Below are 22,253 nucleotides of genomic sequence, written 5' to 3'. Positions count from 1 at the left end.
TAGGGATTTATTTATTTTTTAAACTGATTTAAAATCAGAATCAGTAATGACATCACCACCAAAACTAAATGGAATCTTCCATAGCGTAAAGTCCAACTTTGGTAAATGTTTTGGCAAAATCTCTTAAGTACTTTTAACTTAATCCTGCTATCAGACAAACCAACCAAAAAAAAAAAAGAAAAAACAAAACACATTAACGTGCGCGTGTATAGAAAAACAAATGCAGCAAAACCTAGAAGTATTTCAATTGATTTATTATAATTCTTTAACATACATCAGCAGTGAACCTCTTTGGAGATGAGTTTTCTCTCACAAACACATACACAACACATTTCCTTCTTTCAGCAGATTATGACAACATTTACTTCTTAGATCAGTGGTCTTCATATATAAAGGGTCTACTGATTGAAAAGAAAAATAATGCACCACAGAGGTGAAGATCTCCAACAAAGTTGAGTTTGGGGACATGTGGCAATATCCATCGTTCAGGTTGTCTTTTACACAGCAGCCTCTCCCAGCAATGGCATTTCATGCAACATTCCATCTTCTTCATTTTGTCTGCGAGAGCACAATTTTAAAGAGGTTTGTTTCTTACTGGATGCGAGCAAAACACTCAGATTATGGAGATCAACACTTACTAATCAAAAGTTCGGGTCAAGCGAAGGGATTTCCGAAAGGATCCGCAAAAGCATCCGTAGATCCAGAGGATTTCCCGACAGATGAATTCTGAAATACCAGTGAGAAATAAATGATTCACGATAAACAAAAAGACGACTATGACAGTAAATTGTAACTAAATTTGGACTTTACCATTGCTACGGGTGGCGCCCCAAATGGGCTGGAGTCCGCGGCCCCAAACGCATCATCAAAAATGTTCTGATTGCAGGCTTGACCCTGTGATGAATTGTTTGTGATGGGAGCCAAAGGGAAGGAAGCATCCAGAAGGCCAGAGTTCAAGCTCGGAGCTGCTTTAGACATATCTGAAAAAAGACATCACACAAAATGTTAAAATTCATACACATCGTGCAAAACTACACAAACAGGTGCAGCTCGTTACCATTTTCAGGCGACGACATCTGATTAATATCAAAGTCATCGTGATCGGCAACATCCTGAGCCATGCCCACTTTATTGGAAAAGTACTCGTCAAAGGCACCAGTTTCTTTGGTGTTGGGCGTCGGAGCGGAGATGGACACGACCTCGCCTTTCCTCGCCGGGATGGCGGGTGGTGGTTTAGCGATCTGGAAGTCTTTGAACATGTCCTTTCCAATCTTCTTTTCTTTCTCTCCAAGGGGATCCAAAGCAGTGAAGGCACTGTTCTCCACTTTTGGAGGCGTCTCCTTTGCTGGTGGCCTTGGAGGGGGGCGTGCTGGACCATGCTGGTCAGCCATTCCTGGGTATACGCCGGGTTGGAAAGGGTTGGTCCCCGTCGGCTGAACCCAAGCGAGATGAGGAGGAGAGAGCGGTGGAGGACTGAACTGAGGGGGCATCTGACCCCAGGCTGTGGGTGGGATTGGTAGACCTCCGAAGGCGGATGGCTGTGGGTAAGCGTGCCTTGGACCTGGAGCTGTCATTCCTGGCATCTGGAACATGGTGGGTGCTACAGAAGGCGCTCCCCACATGCCCGATACAGGGATAGCTGTGGTAGCTGGTGGACCAAGCTGAAGGTTTCCTTAGTGTGAAAAACAGAAAACTATTCATTTCTAAAATAAAGCTGCTTGAGATGAAAGTTTTCATCATTTACTTGAGAAAAACTTTCAAGTGGCAATTTAAACCTTTCTCCGATGTAAACACTTATTGACATTGGAAAAGTTTTGCAGGATACGAAATACCATCGACTGATCTATAGAAGGGTTTTTACTTTATTCTTACCGATTTTCTTGTGTTACTTCTCTAGACGAGGAAAACAGTGATTGGCTTGACACCATTTTTGTTGTAGTTTGTACCTGGTATTCCCCGTGATACCACCTCACTTCGCCAGATACTCATACACGGAGTTTGCAGGGGGGGCATTGCCCCCCTAGTGATCAAAAGTTTTCATTTAAGTTTTACCAAATTAATTCAAAAAAATAATTCTTAATATAATGTACATAATTTACAAATATTTTAAGTACCAAAAACCCAATGACCAGGAAATGATAAAAACATTAAAAATTCACAAAATAAAATCAAGTAAAGATGATTTAAAGGACCAGCAGTGATGACATTTGACCCTCCTGCTTCCCATAGCAGCTCAGAGCTTTGTTTACAACATGGAGGACACAGCGGGTGCTCCGTAGACTCAGTCTGTTGTTTGCAGTGATGCACTGTGAAAACAAGCGACTGGAACAGAGAACAAGCAAACCCTGTGATCAGTGCGCACTTGTCTGGCTACAAAGCGGTGGATTGAGCAGTGCTCTTCCAATCTACTTCCCCCTCCCCGACAAAATCGCCGTCCCCTGGGAGTATGCATGCCCTCAGCATTCAATGAAGGCGGAGTATCGTTGTTAGATACTTTTATGCCATAATCTACGTTGTTGGACTTTTAATTCTATCTTAACTGTTGTCTAACAGTGATTTACAACTGACAAAGTCTACCCCTCCATGTTAAAGTCTGCCCCCTTGTATTAAAACATGCATCCAGTGTTGTATGATATATCATGTAGATCATCATAAATAATACTGTACTGCTTAATGTGAGCAACTTTACTCTCTTGTTCTTTAAGTTACAACAGGGTCCAGAACATTTCAAGCTGCATTTTTGGATTTATTTTGGCCGGTCCACAATACAGCTTTTAAAACTTATGTTCGAGAAATGAGAAGAAACATTTAGATTCATTCCGTATGTGTGAAGCAAACTCCAGACATCTATATATTGAATTTTTTTTTTTTTGCTGCCCCCCCGGCAAGAATCTCCAACTCCACCTATGCAAACATTACATTTTGGCCGGATTCGGGTCTTTCCGTGTAAACTCCAAGATAAACATCTTCCATTGTTTTGCCACAACTTTCAGTAAAAACACCAATAATATGTTGGGAAGTCACTTTGGCAGAATATTTGGGGACAAACACAATAAAATCATAATAAAAAATAAAGTAAAAACACTTCAATGCATCCGTCTACGGGACTCCACAACGCAAAACTTTCCCCCAAAATGTCAATAAATGAAGCATTTACAGTATTTACCTTTACATCATTTTTTTCAAGCAAATGATCTTCCGTTGATCTGTGAGGCGTGCACTACGTCTTTATCCGATTAAAATCATATACAGCAGCTTTAAGTAAAACTACCTCTAAGACGTATTTCATAGGGACAGTAACTTTTGTCAATTACCCAGAGCAGCAATGGAGGAGGGTGCATTGTTTGTGGGCATGTTGTTGAAAAGGCCTTCTGACCCAGGAGAAGTCTCTGAAGCAGGAGCAGCAAACAGGTCGGCTCCAAAAAGGTCATTGGATGAGGTCTAACCACAAAAATAACAAAACATAAGTCTACAAAAACATTATGTAACATTTTAAGAATGTATTCAAGAGAGAATATTACAAATACAATGCTCACATTGCTTTAGCATAGATACCGGAGCATGCTGTGCGACTTACCGTAGGCCTTTATTGTTTCAATCAGTGTTGCATGAAAACGTGAGAAAGTAGATGTGTGAGCAGAGGACAGGCGTTTGTTGAGCAGTGCAGACCAAACAGGACAGAGAAGCATTTCACCAACTGTACATGCACCAAGATAACTAAGGATGTAAACAACAAGCTACAGATCTAAATTAAAAACAGTACCCTAGTATATATCCTGTCAGGCACCAGTGTGGACACCTAACTCCCAGGCCCCATCAACACATGTCTGGATCTTTCTGAAGATGCTACTATCTCTGAAGCCTTGTTAAACTACAATATTTTAGGTTGGCAATATGATTTAGATAACTGATTACCTTCATACAAGGCACTTATTAGCTTATTACATGTAAAGTGTAATAGGTACAGATTGCTAAGAGCAGGGGTTCTCAACCTTGGGACCTCATTTGGGGTCGGGAGACACTTGAAGGGGCCCCCAGATGCTTTTTTTGAACAATTTGAGCATAATTTTGCATATTTTTACCCTTTTTCTGCAGCTACACCAAACTTGCCATATTTTTCAGCACTTTTTCTTGGCACACTTTTGTTCCTTTTAATGAATTTTTGGTACATTTCTGCCACTTCATCAAATTTCAATGCCTTTTCTGCACATTTTTTTTTTTTCCACTTTCAAGACATCGTCAGCACTTATAAACCCTTTTCACCTCTTTTCCCACCTAATGTCACATCTGTTGACCCATTGTTGTCACTTCTCATCATATTTCATGCTTATTTTTGCCAATTTAACCACATTCACAATTTGTCATGGCCATTATTTGCAAGTTTAAACCAATTGTTCTTAACCCCCATTTCTGCCACTTTGAAGCCAATATTGACACTTTGAACCCTTTATACCACTTTTTCTGTCTGTTTTTGGCCACTCTAATTTGCAACTTTTAACCAATTTTTGTAGTATTAAAAATACCACTTTACCACCTTTTTTAGTCACTTTTAAGTTTTAACCTATTAAATTTCTGAATAAAACCAGGATTTTCATCTTAAAGATGACGATATACTATGGCGCAAAAAAAAAAAAACAACTTCCTAAATAACAGTTGATATTATTCTGATAAATAAATACATGTGTTTATCACAGATTCATGCAACAATAAGGCATCATTTTGCTGACTTTATGGATGGGCCCAAAAAAGTTATCCCCTTTATTCCCCCTTATAGATGGCCCTGTCTCCACATGACTGTTCAACCACCTTCAGGTGAAGTGGGGATTCCTGGTCTCTGTCACCTTTATTTTGGGGGGCATTGGCTGAAAAGGTTGAGAACCACTGCTTTAGAGGAAGGCGTTTTAAAAAATCCAGAAGATGTGTGTGGGGCCTTGGAACTAGCAGATAGCGCCAAACGTGTTGCAAACTTCTATGAAAGCACAACACATGCAGCTCAAATGCAAAGAAGTTTCACCTTTGCAGTCCTTCGACTTCGTCCAGACTTAGTGCTCTGAGGAGGCGGGCTTAACACAACTGAATCCTTGCTATTGGCCACAGGTGCTTCGTTACCATTGGGCGTAGTTGGAGTTCTCAAACATGACTCATAAAATGGGTTTTGGGCTGAGGGATCTAATTGAGATTCATTTCCATCCATCATTGTGATTATGTTGCCCTGAGTTATTTTGCCCCCTAGTGGCCACTGTCCATTACTGAGAGCCAGGATCATGTTTTTACTGGATAAGCCATTTATCTGCGGACAGGGATAATCACAGTCTTTATCCGAGCTGCTGTTAATGGAGGCGAGATTTATCTGCGTGTTATCAGGGGACTTAGTAAGGGGGTCGTCTCTGAAAGGGTCACTGTCAGGTGCTGGGAAGTAGCCAAACGTAGAGGAGAACTCGTTCCCCGTTTGCTGGGATGCCCTATGGTCCGAAAAAGTTAGAAAGGAGTTTCCCTTTATGCAATTCTGATTGCTGTCAACTTCCACGGAGAAGTCCAGCAAGAGAATATCTTTACAGTCCTGGTTAGCGTGAGGGGGACAGAAAAAACAGACATATGAATCAGTTTTAGCAGAGCAGGACAAACTGTGTCGACATGAAGCAAAGTTGATCAAATGATATTAAATTAGGGCTGGGCAATATGGGCAAAAACTCATATTGTACAATATAAATCTCAATATTTTCAGACCAGACTCGATATATCTTGAATCTCGATATATTGCCCAGCTCTACATGAAATGATGAGAACATGTGAAGCAGCCACATGTAGAATAAAAAAGGGGTTTTAATCCAAATGCCAAAGCATTTTCTAAAGCAAGGGGTGCATTTAATTGGAATTCAGGGGCCACAAATCAGTTTATTCTCAACCATGTTCTTTTAGTTTTAGTTACGTCTGGTTAGTATTTTTACATATAGTAAACTTCTAATATCCTAATTGTTAAGCAAAAAGTCAAATTTATATTTGAAAAGTTATATTTTATTTCGGGATGAATTTTCTCAAAATTTGCAGGATTTTGTTGCATTACTTAGTTCTGAGGATTCACTGTTAAATATTCCTGCACTCATGTGGTATGCAGAAAAGAATTAAAAGCCAGATCCGATTTTGGAAACTTTCATTGAATTATAAGAGCAGAGATATCTAAAAATCTAAAATAGATGGCCTGGTGGGATGGATCTGGCTCGTTGTTAAAAGCCATTTATCACACAAAAAAAGATCCATCTTGCTTAGCAAAGACTACAGTTGAATAAACATGATAAAAATCAACATGTGCAGTTGAAGCTGAAACTGGAGTTAATGAGAAGCTTCAGCAGAATTTAAAACCCTGGGGTGTAAATAAAGGCACCGCTCAGCATCAATCTGATTATATTCTACTTGGAGCTGCTTCAAGGACATTTGATTAATCACAAAAATGAGAAAACATGGATGAAAAACTCAATTCTTAAAAGAACCAAAGTAATTTATGAAAAATTTCTGGAAAGCATGTAATCCAATGAATTAATATTCTAAGATTGTCTTTTAAGAGTTGAGTTCACACAGACATACATGAGTTGATCTGGAGGATGATCTGTTATCAAATGATTAAAGGCTACAAAAACTGATTAGGGAGGAAAACCTTGTACTACCTTGTCTTTTTTTTAACCGTGGAATGGTTTAATTTTGTCCCCCGACTATGTCTGACACTGAAGAAACTAATATTTAAATAAAGTGCTTCGACAGATTTGACCCGACTTGTTCTTACATTTGTGTCCTTGATGTCTGGAGGAGTGGTTATGTCTCCAAAGAGGTCGTGCTGCTCTACAGCCTGGATGTCACACAAAGACAAACGCTTCATTTGAGCGACTTCTTGTGACTGACTATAATTAATGAACATCTGTGTGAGAGTCTTACTTGTACAGCTTTGCCTCCGTTATCCATACTGAGCAAGGCATCGCTTCCATTCTGGAGATTTAAATGCAAAGAATTTCACTGTAAAAATGGCAAGATTATGGTATGAAGATGGTTGGAAAATAATCGCAATGCTCACCTCTACTGTGCTGCCATTTTCACCCTGTAAAGAGAAGAGAATTTTTTTTTTCTAAATTTTGTCACATCATTTAGGAGGCAAGTCTGATAACCATGATTCATTGAAATAACTCACAGGTGAGGTGAAGATAAATACAAATGTGACACTAAATGCTTTCCTCTACACTGAAAAAAGGATGTGCTGACATCCATCATCCTCCACACTGTGCTGAGTCATCTGGAACACAGAGCTTTCAACAGTATCATTCCTGACATCTTGGTCAGCAAACTGTCTGCTCTGGGACTTCATCCTCTCACCTGTTCATGGATTAAGGACTTTCTCACCAACAGACCAGTCAGTCAAAACTTGGGCCATACCTGTCTTCAACCCCGACATTGAGCACTGGCTCCCCACACGGATGTGTATTGAGCACATTGCTCTTCACCCTCTACACGGCCGATTGTTCACCTGTCCACACCAGCAACACCATAGCTAGGTTTGCAGAGGACACCACTGTGGTGGGGCTGATTACAGGTGGGGATGAGTATGCCTATAGGGACGAAGCCCAAGAACTGTCTGTGTGGTGTTGGGCTCACAACCTGACTTTAAACAGTACAAATACCAAGGGGATCATCCCGGACTTCATGATGCATAGGACAGACCCTCTCCCCCTCTACATAAACGGTGAATGTGTAGAGAGGGTCCACAGCTTCACCCTACTGGGCACCATCATCTCTGCTGACCTCTCCTGGACTACCAACACCACGGCTGTCATCAAGAAGGCACAGCGACGCCTGTACTTCCCGAGAGTGCTCAGGAAGTACAACATGAGAGGAGCTGCTGAAAACCTTCTACCACTCCACCATCGAGAGCATCTTGCTCTACTGCAACACAGTGTGGTTCTCACGCTGCACTGAAGCAGAGCGACAGAGGGTGGTAAAAAGTGCAGGAAACATCATCGGCTGTCTTCTCCTGTCTCTGAAGGACATTCACAGCTCAAGCTGCCCCAGCAGAGTTCAGGCAATCTCTAAGGACTGCACCCATCATGCCTTCCACCCGTTTGACCTGTTGCCCTCAGGTAGAGGTCATTCCCCCCTCTGCCCCCAACTCTAACACACTACAAACAATAAACATTCATTGCACTGTTGCACCTTTGCACTGTATGTGTAGATATTTGTGATTTTATTGTTATTTAAAAAAAAAAATGTATGTGTCGTAACACTATTGCAAGCTGCTAAAATTTCATTGTATGCCTTGTCTTGTACAATGACAATAAAAAGCTATCGATCTATCTATATCTATTTTCTAACCAGTGATGTGCGGTGATGTCAATGGCTGGAGAGGCACTGAGCTTAAATGCATTTCTTCTTTATTAATATGAATTTATATTTGTGAAATTATTTCCAAGTACTTTTATTGCCTCCCCTGCCTGCACGTCACTCTTTCTAACTTCTCCCAGTTTCCAGCCCCAGACTTTTACCTTTAGTGCAGCCTCCGCCTCTTTCTTCCTCATGTTGAATATGACCTGGAATAGATCCTTCAGATCGACGACCAGTGGCTCTGCCTGTGTGTTACACAATAACAATGGATCAGATGGGAAACAGATTTTTTTCCTGCTTGTTACATGCATTTGGTGCGCGTGTGTGTCTCATGGCATTGCCTGCTGTGCAGTCTTGATGGCAAAGAACTGGTGCTGGCCCTCTGCTCCACACACGTATCCAAACGCTCTGTTATCCGTTACATCTCGGGCGATAAAGGAGATCTTGTTCACCACATGTTCATGCTCGATTACCTGGACAACACAGGAGAAGATTAACAAAAACAATACATGCATAAGTCTCTCAAAATATATGAGGGAAGGTTAACATCCCAAGATTTGTGCATGCACATGTAAAAAAAATAATCATGCAGATTTACTAATTTACATTAACGAATCAGTGGCATTTCTGGATTTTCTTAGCGTGGATATTAATCAGACAAAGCTGAAATTACAGGGAAGACGTCACAGTCACATGCATTATACGTTGAGTAAAGATCTGCAATGTTAAGAAACAAGGTTCGCTCGGCATCGCTTATAATTGATCTTTACTCGACACATGATTCCTGTAACCGCGTGATGTAGTTTTAACAGTGATATCGCTGTCAGATTTCTATCCACAAATTCAACAATGATTCTCAAAAGCAAATGCATCAAGCTGTACGATTTTTTTATTTTAACTTGTGTGCACTTATTTACGAATAAACGCACTTACTATTCAGGCACAAATATTTACTTGTGCACGCATGAATTTTCAGACAGTAACCTTACCTCCCATGATAATGTCAATGTTGGTCACCATTTGCTTAACATGTATGAGCCTCATACATCCACTAAACACACACATTCACACAGGGGATAGGGAAGTGCCTCTCAATTGGGGAATGGGGAGGTACCATAACAGGGTGGTGGGTGGTTTCACACAAATAGGCCCATCAGTGGGGGCCCGGCCCCTCTGTTGATGGCTGGGCTATCGTGTACAGCAAGGGCTGCTATACCACACTAGGTGTGTGCTGTTGATGTGCCTTCTTCTCGTGGTCACGCGCCGGTGGGGGGCATCACACCGTGGCTTGCACTGTCCGGTGGACGGCGAGACCTAGGCTGCTGTCCTTGTGCCGTCTGGGGCTGTGCGTTCCTGCTGGATGGTGGCCGGTTCGTGGGCTGGGGTAAGGGGGCTCTCCTCGGGAATCTTCACCCGGAGGTTTGCCCTTGGGGGTTCCCGGTCCTGGGAGGATGCCCTTGGGGTCCGGCTGGGCAGGGGCAGGCAGGCGGCGCGGGCCGCGCCCTTGCATGCCTGCGATGCGGCGCACCTTGGGGCTGTGAGTGCCGTATACCGTTAAGACGGGCCCTTGGGGAGGTGGTCCTGACTTTGACAATAACTAATGCTCATTGCGCTGGCGCTATCAATGAAGGGTGATCTGGGACGCTCTGGGGGACTCAACCGGTGCACCTGGGGGCCAGCTGGGCGACTTGCAGCATCCCCTCGGTGCACCTGGTGGCTGGGGAGGCGGCCGTTGTCCCTGGGCAGGCTGCTGCCGGTGTGTTTCACTTCCTTCTGGCCTGGGGTCCAGTCCCCGCTGTCTCTGGGCCCACCGACGGGCGCCCGCTGGCTGCCTGTTCAGCGCGGCTCTGGCCGTCTACAGGGCGTGGGCCTTTGCTCCTCCGCTAGGGTCTCGGGCGGGGGCACTCTGGCCTCTACCCTCAGGGGGTTGGGTGGGGTATTTGGCTCCTTATGGGCTTTCTCGAGTGTGTATGTGGGGGGCGGTGACTGACTCTCGGCTTGGGGTCTGGGGGGCTGCTCGGTCGTGGGGGTGGCCTGGGGCTCCTTGGCCCCCGCTCTTTCTGCTGGCCTGGCTGCATCTTTGGGCCCGGGGCAGAGCTTGGGTTCACAGAAGCGGTTCTTGCACAAACATCGGTCATGGACACACTGGCATGCCTCGTACTGGGCTTAACCTTAGACACGTTGATACCAAATACCTGTTTTAGGTATTACCACTCACGCCTTCCCTCTGTTCACCACCACTAGCATTATACTTAAGCTCCACATTTTCCACCAGACTGGCTGGATGGATTTCACAACACAATAAGCACAACTATAACACCCCATCTCACTCTCACTTTCATACAGTCACCTCTTCCCCAGCCTTTCCATTTCCTACCCTGACTCCCGCCCCCCTCACCCAGGTGTTACACTGACCTCTCTTTTTATATTCTCCCTATAATAAAGCATTTCTTACCCTTCCTTAGGGAGGGCTGGTGATGGTCACAATTATGCAATAAAATAAATTAATTTATTTGATTGCAACAACAAAACATGCATTGCTGTTTTTAAAAGATTGCACTTCTGGTAGTGTTGACCTTCACTTTGTCTGCACATGCTGTGGGAGACAACAAACAAATGTATGAACTCACCCCTGATCGCTCGTCGATGATTTTGATGCCAGACATAGAAATGTTGACCCAGATCCTCTGCTTGTGTTTGCCTTGGGATCGAGCAGCTACTGCCATACCCTGTTGAAAAACAAAAAAAATTAAATCAATGGATCTGATTAAACATCCTAAAATAAAATAAAAATGTTTTGTTTTTTTGCTTTAAAGAAAATCATGAAAATAAAGGACACAGGAGGATGTACAAATATAATAGCTTTAATTAAAAACCAAGTGCACTTGGGAGAAAGGAGGAAATTTTATTTTAAACACTGAGTAGCTCGTACTATTTCAAGACTAATGTGCTTGTCTGTTGTTGGTGTAAAAGGTTGAGGAATGGGTAAAAAAGGGATTTTATGGTTTGTAAAAATATTTGTCAATTTAAAAAAATGTATAGGGCAAAAAAATTATCTGCCAATATGTTTGAGAAAGTTGACTTGTAAATTTTGATTTGTCATTTTTAGGTTAACAAAGAATAGTGAAAATTGTGTGGATTGATGGGGGAAGGTTGGTGGGGTCATCAATTATGTATTGATTAAGTTAAGGATTCTTTCTAATGCTCCTTTCCAATCATGAAAATCTTTTATTTGGACTGATATTATTGGATGTACACGGGCAACGTTTGTTTGTATTTTCATGAAATTAATAAATAAAGTATAGGTGGAAATGCTGTACCTTCAGTTTCATCATGGAGTCCTGGCACATCTTGTCTCCTCGAGCCTCAGACACGTCATCGATACCGATCAGCTTAGCTTTGTACCTCACGCCGTCCCCTTGAAACCTGCCCAGCAGGTACTGATCCGTCTTCTCTAGGACTAAAAACCAACAAAACTATGATTCTAAACCAGTGGTTCACAAACTATTTACAGTCCCATACCTCTTCAAACATTTAACCTGAAGCTATGTAGGCTACACTCTTCTCCTGCACGCTTAAAAAAAAACACAATAATGTAATGTCATATACGATGTAGCCCTATAGTGAAATCACCTATATTCTGTTGAGGAATTATATATATATTATAATTTTAGGCACACAAGAAAACGTCTTTTTCAGAATTATCACATGTTTCTTTTTTTTTTTTTATTAATTTGCCAACTGGCATTTTCAGTGAGAAACCAATCTTTTTTTTTTGGTTCAAAGAAATCTACAAAACATTTGTTGATTGAACATATATCAGTAATACAACATATTCATCACTCTGAAACTGTGAAATACAACTCGCTACAAATTTAATGAGAAGAGTGAAGATGAGATGATGCACAGAACTCTGTAATGTTTGGATGAATTTGAGAGAGTCTGAGTCTTTAATCGTATTTTGCTTTCATGTTTGTCAAAGTTAAAAACCCACTTCCACACAAGTATGTTGTAGCAAAGGGCATCAAGCACGTTTGGCCAGCATAAAGCAATGTAACTCTGGCCATATTTGTTTTTTGATGAGATTATTTTTCTGCCACCACTAGAAGGCAGTCTCACAGGCCAATGTGTCATTTGTGGCAATGCATGGAGGCTCCTGACTGCTGGTTGATTTATAATATAGCTTCCAATGTCACGCTGTTTTTCATTTCTATTCACATAACTCCTATGACAATTTGCGTACCCCACTTTGGGAACCAAGATACTAAACAAAGTGTTGATCACTAAAGTATCAGCCTGCCCCCCCCAAAAACACTCACCTTTCTTTTTCTCCTTCTTAAATGTGGCTCTGGGGGGGGCTGTAGCGGGGGAGCTGGGGGGAGTGGCGGGGGTCGAGGCCTCGGGTGGTAAAGGGACGCCGGGCTCAGCAGAAGCGTGTGCATGGTCTACCTCCGCCGACATGGTGTGGGGTCCGTGCTACGAGTGGGAGGTGGCGGTGGGGGAGGGGCGATGGCAGGACAAGCGGGCGGCACCTCCGTGTAGACAGTCAGGTCAGCTGAAAGTTGGACTCATGCACACATGCTGCTGTCGCCGTCTGTCAGCAGCAGAAAAAGTGAAGTGGAACAGCATGAGGAAAAGGCAGAAGATGATGGCTAAACATTTCCTTTAAAGCAGTGGTCCCCAATCTTTTTTGTCCCGTGCACCCCCTCTTCATATCATAAGTACCCTTTTTATAATTTCAAATGCTCTTTCATTTGTGGAACAGCGGGCTCTCCTAAACCCCTAACTGTGACTCCGAATTGCATAATTTTTTTTTAATTTGTAGATTAAACCAGTGTTAAAGTGGATTTTTTTATTTTATTTGAATTTTTTACAAACCATGCAACTTTTATGTGTTTACTTCAATAATAAACAAATAGCTGATTAAGATTCAAGATTCAAAGTGTTTATTATCATGTGCACAATGAAATGTTCACCACACTGGATGCTATCGATATATCACAATATTTTTTCGCACGATCGATTATCGATATGCTCAAGCTAAGTATCGATTTTTTTGGGGGGGGATTTAAGATTTATCATTTATCAATTTTGTCGCTGTTTGTTGAAGGAACTAATATTTTGTTTACTGGAATATTGCACTATAATGGTGTCACTGGTAAGAAAGACCCTATTTTTTGTTTACACAAAACCCTATTGGAGATACTTATTGGTTTGCATTGGTATGTTGACATTTATTTACAGAGATGTTGCACTAAAACAGTGTCACTGTTCATAGGACACATTTTCATTTTATTGTCTTTCAGAGATATAAAATAAAAATTGTATTTTTCACTTAATCTTTTTTTTTTTTTCTTGTTATGTCATAGATTGATTTCTGACCATAATATCGATAATCGCAGTATCGTCACATTGTGAGAAATATTTGTATCGCGTATCGTATCGTACCCAGAGATTCCCACCCCTACTGGATCCTACAAAAAAAAAAAAAAAAAAAAAAAAACAAACAAATAAAGAGAAAAGTATAATAAAAGATAAATATGTACACTGTAGAACAGATAGAAAAGTAAAAAAAGTCTGATAAACCAACTTTGACTTTAGTGCACCTTAAATGCAGAAAGTTAGTACTTTCTTTTTTATATTTTATTGAAAAAACACAAGCTGGTCAACATGCCCAGGTTTCAGTGCACTTCTTTGTGCAGTTACAATGTCTCCTGTAGTGGAAAATGATTTCCACTACTTTTTAAAAAAAAAGAAAATAATAATAATAATAATAAAAAAAAAAAAAAGAACTAGAAATATATCCAGATTTTATTTTATTATTTTTTAATTCATTTTTAAATCTTTTCGAGTACCCACTGTAATGTGCTCCTGTACCCCTAGGGCAGAGGTCTGCAACCTGTGGCTCTTGAGCCTCATGTCGCTCTTTGACTCTTTTACAATGGCTCCCTACAGTTTTAAAAAAATATATTAAAATAATGAATTGTTATTTCTGACAGAGGGTATAAACAATTAATGACATTAATTTCAAATAAAATTATGATAAAACCATTTGTTAACCTAAAAATAAATCACATTGTAGAATAACTAAGCCACCTTCCTACTTCACCTCCTATCAACTTTCCTTGCACCTGTGGTTAACCTTACGTTTTAAATCCTTGATAAGACAACTAGGAAGAAAATAAAGATTTCATTTGTGTGGGAAAGTCTTATTTAACTGCCAATATGACGGTTTAATATGCATGCTGAAATTAGCAACGAGCAAGTGTTGACTGACATGATCATGTGTTATGTCACTTTTTCGTAGCCCTGCAAATACATTAACTCAGAAAACCTTTACATAACATTATTCGATATCAATTTAACTATGTTTTCATTGAGAATATAGTTTTTTCAGCTCCAGAAGGGTTTTAATCCAGGTATGCTTAGACAAAATGTCTCCTTTAAGAGTAAAGACCGCTGCCCTAGGGGTACACGTACCCCTGTTTGGAGACCACTGCTTTAAAGCATATGGGAAACAAAAGTCACTGTTAGAAACATTTATCAGTCACTATGGAAACCAGTTTTTAGCCGGAGCAAAAAAAATTGAAAAGGAGGACTGACCATTAAATAAACCATAAAACTGGAATGTGCACAGTTTACGGCAACAAAACACACGTGTTATTAATACCAAGAGCATAATAACTTAATATATTCTTTAAAATTATTTTCAAGTCTTTTTCAGCCCGAACAGTTAACGTCCCTTCAGTCAAAGTGAAGGCCATAATGATGACACTGCACAAAGGCATCATGTGATTTGAAGTACAATAAAAAGAAAAAATCTGACAGAATCAGCAATCTGGGCTGCACCATGACACCTGCTTTAAGACGGTTCTCAAACTGCGGGGCGCACCCCCAGGACACCAAAACAGGGGGGGGGGGGGGGGTCGTTAGAATTCCAACCCCCCCTCCCAAAAAATTATTCATCTTTATAATGTATTTATTTATATTTTTTCTTCTATGTGGTTGCACATTTTTTTTATTTTAGTAAGTTTTGCAGAAGTCACAATTTTTACTTTTTTCCAATGAAAACTAACATTTTTGACCCATTTTTAAAATAATTTGGACAGGATGGAGGAGGAGGGGGGGGGGGGGGGGCAACAGAAAAAGGTTGACAATAAATATGGGCTGCACCATGACACCGAATTGCACCCCCCCCCATTTTGTTTTTTGTTTATGTGTAATTGCACATTCTATGTTATTTTTTATCAGTTAAAAAAAAAAAAAAAAAAAAACTGTAATTTCTTTACCCATTTAAAAATATATATGGATAGGAGGAGGGGTTCTATTACCATGTTAACTCCTAATGCATCAGCACATATACACAAAAAGAATTACAGTACATTATAAATCACTCGAAACATATCTTCCTCTGAAGTAATCAATGTGTGTTTATTACGCCAAGCGGAGATAATCCCTTCAATGCAACAAAGCAAAATGAAGCCATTAAAAGTACCTTCAAACGCAACAAATCCTCCCCACGTACCTTTAGGACCAGCTCTGGAGGCTCCACCAGCTAGAATAGCAGCATCCAGCACAGTGCAGAAACTATAGCAGGGACCAAAGGTTCAATACGACCAAAGGTTGAGCAATTTACTCAAGTTAATCTTACGCTAGACGAAGCAACGATCTCGTGATGCCCAGGTAGTCAAGCACAAACGGAAATTGAAGCCGTTAGCAAAACCTAAACTAAGGACAACAATTCCCACAGGGAGAAAAATAAATTAAAAAAAAAAACAAAAAAACAACAAGTCCAGAGGTATCGTTTACGATCAAATGTGAAGATAAGTGGAATCCATGCAGGAAATGAGAGTAAGACAGGATGAGATAATAAACATGACCTTTCTGATCACAGCAGCTGTTTATAAGGTGTGGATCACATTTACTTTACTTTAAACTGTATCTGATCCAACAACAACAAAGACATTTTGTTCACAAACTAAGACAGATAAGCCAATCAAATAGATTGAAAAAGTAAAAGTGCAAAGGAGATTTTAACACAAGCGGGATGTGATAAAAGCAAAAGCTACTGTGCAGCTGTAAAACAATAAACACTGATCTCATGACAAGTGGAGGGAAACTGCTCACATCATGCTTTTTACATGTTTACCAAAGTTATTTTAGGACAAGCAGAAAATCCTTACATTTGATGTTTGAGTCACAGAAAGTGAGAGACAGATTTACAGTAACAAAGTCAATGTACAAGAGTTAAGTAGTTTCTTTTATTGATTTGTACTTTTTATTTTTAAATCAGCATTTTTTACTCTAATCTACTACATTAAAAGTAAAAAAAAAACAAACATACTTTTACTGGAATGGGCATATCCGAGAACAAAAGAACAATTTCCGGTTTTCGTGTGCAGTTACTGTCGATTAGGACAAGCCTTCTCAACCTTGGGGTCAGGACCCCATTTGGGATCGCGAGACACGGGAAGGGGGTCGCCAGATGCATTTACGGAACCAAGAATTTTTTTTACCATTTCTGCAACTACAGTACACCAAACCTATTTTTATCACTTTTTCTTGCCATATTTTTGCTTCTTTTAATGCATTTTTGTTACGTTACTCCCATTTCTGCCACATTTCAATGCCTTTTCTGCACATTTTTTCCACTTTCAAGACATGTTCAGCACTTATAAACCCTTTCCACCACTTTTCTCACCGAATGTCGCATATGTTGACCCATTATTGTCACTTTAAACCTCTTTTCACCATATTTCATGCTTATTTTTGCCAATGTAACCACTTTCACAATTTGTCATGTCCATTATTTGCCAGTTTAAACTAATTGTTCCAACAATGACACTTTGAACCCTTTTTCTCTCCGTTTTTTTGCAAATTCGTCACAGCTTGTGGGAAGAAACTGTTCAAGTGGCGAGCAAATTAAGGATTGATATCGTCAAGATGACTATATACTAATAATAAACTTCCAATGGATATCATTCAGGTTATCACAGATTCATACCACCTTCAGGTACAGTGGGGGTTCCCGTTCTCTTGAACCTTTATTTTGGGGGTCGCGAGCTGAAAAGGTTGAGAACCACTAGATTAGGGTGGCCATATGGCCTCTTTTTCCCGGACGTGTCCTCTGTTCACGTCTTGTCCGAACCACATGGATGGATTTTTACAAAGTCATCAAATTGTCTGGGTTTCCCAGGAACCCTGAATGCATCTCAGGAACATGTTAATCTAAAAGATCGTAACTCTGCTAATGTCAAGGAGTTAATCTTTACAACCAATATCAATCGATATCTCAGGACGACACTTGATTCACCGTTTGCTCAGATGTTTTTTTTTGTCAAATCACATTTTTTTCCCCATTTACCTAAAAGTGAAATAAAGAGAACAACTATGGCTGTTTTGCTTCTTTTTACTTTACTTTTTTGTACTTTTGATACCTAAATGATGAAAACATTTAACGTGAGCTGTTTTATGACTTCTACTCAAGTGATTTTTCTAATTGGGACTTTTATTTTTACCAAAGCCATTTGAAGTCATTGCATTTGTACTTTTACTTCGTTATTTTTTTCAACACCTCTGACCAAAGATTACCGTTAACGTTGACATGGTGGAGGGAATTTCAGTTTGGAAAATAATCCATTTAATATTGCATATTTCAGTTAGAATTTTACAACAAACAGCAGAAAAGCCCCAAATCTGCCTTATGATGACTTTAAATGTCTATTTGTCAGCACAATAATGGCAGCGCGAGGGCAGAAATGTCACAATCCTAGCAGGCCGCCAGGAAACATAAACGACTGCACATCTGGAGGAAATCAGAGAATGACTCAGGCTGCAAGTGAATGAGATGGTGAAATACCACAAGGTCTAATGTGAGCCCCGCAAGCATGCAAACACACAAGTACAGAGTCGGCCTTAGCACGAAAACAAGCAGCATTTTTCACTACATTAGAGAGTCCATAGGGTTTATTTAGGAGTTTTTAAAACAGGTCATTGAAGCCATTTTGAGAATAAAAAGTATTATTACTTTTTTTTTTTTAAACAATGGATGATCTGGTGTGGTTAAAGGGAATTGACCTGAAAATAAGGAAGTGTGTTCATTAAAAAGATACAAGAATTTAATATCCTTTAGGAGGTAGAAAAGCTGTTTTTTAGAAAAAAGAAAAAAAAGAAAGAAAAAAAAAAAAGGAGTGTTGTACCAAAAAGAACAGTAAGTAAAAAAAAAATACCAAAAAAACATGTTTGTGAAAGAAAAAGGAGAAAGAAATTTGGAAAAGATACTCGGGTACATCACCATTGGATGGTCGAATTTTATAAAACATGTTTTGAGTACAACACAAATGAATAAAATAAAAGAAAATATGCCTCATGGTGCCACTTAAGAAAAAAAATTTTTAAAAAAGGAATATTACTGGTATATTCACAACAGAGACTTTGTTCTGTGTATGCAGCTTTTTACGGCTTACATGTGAAAACATCACAAGGGGGGGAAAAAAAACAAAAAAAACTGGAAAACATTGTGAGGATTGTTGTCATAATTAGAAAGAAACAAGAGCCAGTTCAGAGTGGAATGGAAGAAAGAAAGTCTTTTTTTTTTTTTACAGTCGTAGACATCTTGAAATGCCTCATTGTTTCAGTGTTGAAGGAGGAGAGTTTAAAAAGGTATGTGAAATGTAAAAATACACACACAGTTATCAGACCCAGGGGCCACAAGCACAAAATGACAAAAAATAAATAAATTTTAAAAAATATATATATATATATATATATGAAATTGTACTCCAAAAATAGCAAGAATTTTTTTTTTTTTTACCAGAAAATAAACAAAACCACATAAAATAGAACAAAAAGACAAAACAAAGACACAAAACTGACTCCAAAACCACACAAATTGACAAAAATAAAAAAACAACCACCAAAACTGTATTTTCTTTCCTGTATTAATGCTCAGACTGGTAATTATTCTGATCAAATAATCACATGGAGTTAGAAACCAAAGCAATAATTAAGTTGGCCCACCTACAGACCTGCTGCTTTCAGGATTCAACACTTTTCTCATCATTTCAAGCTTATTTCCACAATAACTCACTGTTGTGTAACTTCCTCTAAAAAAAAAAAAAAAAACCTGAAAAGGAAAAGAAAACAGCAGCCAGCACATCTGGAGCAGCCTACGTTTAACACCGGGGATGGAAAAAAGCGTTAAAAAAGCGCACAATGACTCACCTGTGTGGAAACGCGGTGAGAGGTTCGAGTCCCTCCTTGTGTTCGTTGCTAGTGGAGGTGAATAATGTGAGGGAAAGAGTCGGTAGGAGGAGATGTTTCGGGTCGAGCAGAGACAGTGCAGCGCTGACCACTTTAACCCTTTCACTGCTGACACACGCACACACCGCTAACCAGCAGCAGATTTCAGCTGGCGGAGGGGGCGGGGTCTGCCTACGTCACCGCTGTGACCACTAAGTAGGTCAGGAGAGTGACGTCATCCAAAACGAGAAAATAAAAAAATAAACATATATTTTGTATTAAAAATAAAAATAAACATTAGTAATTTGTATTTAAAAATATTTTTAAAAAATTTGTATTTTGTATCCCTCTTTAGATATTTAAAAACTTGTATCCATTACATTTATGCTAAATTTATTTTCACGATGTATGTTTGTGTTAATATCTTTTATTTCATAATTTCAATCTATATTGAATCATAATAAAATAATCAAACAATGACTGATCTAATAATATACCAATTGCTCATTGTTCTATGTTAATGATTATATATTTGTTGTATTTTCACTGTATGTAAGTTATTTATCGTGACGATAATAAAATTGTAATTTTTTTAAATAAATCCTTTAGTCTTTTTAATGCACTGTCATTTTTTATCAAAAATGAATATAATAATAATAATAATAATAATAATAATAATAATAATGACAGACAGAGCTGAGACTTTCAACATGGCTGCTGCTTGGTTCAAGGGTGTGCGATGTCGGATTTGTCTGAACTTCAATGATACAGTTAATAAATTATTTAATAAATGCTTTACAAATTCCGTGCGCATTTACCTGACTGTTGTGCATCAATGACACTAAACGAGTCCGGACCGAGTCTGTTCCGGTCTGAAGAGATCCGGATCCGTGAGGACAACAAACTGGAATCGGAGTAGATGGGGTTCAACTCCCTACAGTGTCTTTGTTGAAAGCCAAAATATATAAAAACACAATAGTTCTCGCTCTACACAGTTCACAACAAACCTAAATGTCGCTGACATCCCACCTTCAAACACAACCTCATTTGGCCACCCATGAAAAAGCTACTGAACCTCCCACTTTTTTATAGTAATACATACTTCCTACGGGCACTGCACTAGTAATAATAATAATAATAAAAATAATAATAATAATAAATACTTAAATATATAAATATATATTTTCATACCAGTTCTGATTGATTTAGCACTGCTTCTCCAAAATATATAAATACCAAAAATACTATAATAATAGTAATACAAATTGTTGTTGTTGTTGTTCTTCTTCTTCTTCTTCTTCTTCTTCTTTTTCTTCTTCTTCTTCTTCTTCTTCTTCTTTTTCTTCTTCTTCTTCTTCTTCTTCTTAATCCTATGTCCTTGTGCTCTTACTGAGCGGGACTTTACTGGTGGCAGTCACCCAGTGGTATCTGTCATTGTGTCCTTGGGCAAGGCACTTCACCTACATTGCCTCGTATGAATGTAGTGTGTGAGTGAGTGTTGGTGGTGGTCGGAGGGGCCGATGGCGCACTATGGCAGCCTCGCTTCCGTCAGTCTGCCCCAGGGCAGCTGTGGCTACAGTAGTAGTTTACCACCACTAAGTGTGGAGTGAAAGAATAATGCCTTAATTCTGTAAAGCGACTTTGAGTGTCTATGATAAAGCGCTATATAAAATTGATGCATTATTATTATTATTATTATATGCGTTAGTTCACAATTGTGAGCAAACCTTTAAGAAAATTATACATTCAGTTTAATATACGTCATATAATGTCATATAATGTCGTCATATAATGTATATTATCTTCTGCCTTTTTAGTCATGTTTTTTTGTTTTCTTCTGATCATCTTGTTTTTTCCTTATTCTGCTTTTTTCTCTGTATGTTTTGTTCTTGTATTTATTGTATCTTGAATGTGAGCACCTGACTTGTTTGTTTATTCTAATTTCCTTCAGGATCAATAAAGTTTCACCTTTTTTTTTACCTCAGCCTGCCTTAATGATAACAAAGGATTATTGTGTTACATGTCATTTCTGAGCTTTGTGTGCATCCAACATTTGATCCAAAGCCCAAATCAGTCCAGGCCAATGGTTACAATGAGCTCAAGGAGTGATTTTGCAGGTCAACTGTAAATTTGGAATGCAAAGAGAAGATTTACAGTAGCACAAATAACGTGGATGTAGCTCAACACCGTTGATTATTGGCCTGTATTTTTCTCTTTTACCTTTTTGTATTGTCCTGGTAAAAAACAAGATAAGTAATAACTATACAACCTGTGCCACAACTGAATAGCTAACATTTATCATGGAGCACCATATTGTTAGAGAATTAAATAAAGTGGATTAGTGAGGAAAGACTGTCACCGGTTCCCTTTGTGTAAATGCATGTTTTGGGTTTGGAATTCAAGTCACGTAATGATAGTTTTCTGTTTCACATCAGCTTTAAAATATTGTTTGAGTTTCAAAAAAGAAAAACTACCGCTAAGAACAGTGGTTCCCAATCTTTTTTGTCCCGTGAACCCCCTTTGCATTTTTGTCAAATCATGTGTACCTCTTCATATCATAAGTACCCTCTCCATAATTTCATTTGCTTTTTTATTTGTGGAACAGTGGACTCTCCAAAACATCTAAATGTGTCTTGAACATTGGTTCCCTA

General features: G+C 39.3%; 1 protein-coding gene across 4 annotated transcripts; it reads right to left on the bottom strand.

Annotated features, from left to right (window-relative positions):
* Window positions 1–236: 236 nt before the first annotated feature.
* dab2 (DAB adaptor protein 2) lies at window positions 237–19,759 on the bottom strand. 4 transcript variants are annotated; one of them, XM_028462756.1, is made up of 15 exons: window positions 19,585–19,759; window positions 12,681–12,955; window positions 11,682–11,821; window positions 10,992–11,090; window positions 8,703–8,834; window positions 8,523–8,606; window positions 7,064–7,087; window positions 6,928–6,978; window positions 6,779–6,841; window positions 5,015–5,560; window positions 3,315–3,441; window positions 1,058–1,672; window positions 811–980; window positions 639–726; window positions 237–558 (listed from the first exon to the last, which is right to left on the bottom strand). In XM_028462756.1, exons 2-14 carry the CDS (start codon window positions 12,820–12,822, stop codon window positions 655–657), a joined length of 2,265 nt encoding a protein of 754 aa, XP_028318557.1. In that variant the 5' UTR covers window positions 12,823–12,955; window positions 19,585–19,759; the 3' UTR covers window positions 237–558; window positions 639–654. The 4 variants fall into 4 exon arrangements, with proteins under 4 accessions (XP_028318557.1, XP_028318556.1, XP_028318559.1 ...); XM_028462755.1 differs by lacking the exon at window positions 19,585–19,759 and adding an exon at window positions 15,887–16,044; XM_028462758.1 differs by lacking the exon at window positions 19,585–19,759 and adding an exon at window positions 15,857–15,947.
* Window positions 19,760–22,253: the final 2,494 nt, after the last annotated feature.

The sequence above is a fragment of the Gouania willdenowi genome, chromosome 12 (assembly GCF_900634775.1).
Source record: "Gouania willdenowi chromosome 12, fGouWil2.1, whole genome shotgun sequence".
Classification (NCBI taxonomy): Eukaryota; Metazoa; Chordata; class Actinopteri; order Blenniiformes; family Gobiesocidae; genus Gouania; species Gouania willdenowi.
Note: the sequence above shows the minus strand (reverse complement) of the source record. Positions and strands in the feature narration are given on the sequence as shown.

Coding starts and splice junctions, on each gene's coding strand:
- dab2 (XM_028462756.1), bottom strand. CDS start 12,822: ATGTCGGCGGAGGTAGACCATGCACACGCTTCTGCTGAGCCCGGCGTC. Junction 11,822..12,680: donor TAAGAAGGAGAAAAAGAAAG/GTGAGTGTTTTT, acceptor GTTGGTTTTTAG/TCCTAGAGAAGACGGATCAG. Junction 6,979..7,063: donor AAAATGGCAGCACAGTAGAG/GTGAGCATTGCG, acceptor TTAAATCTCCAG/AATGGAAGCGATGCCTTGCT.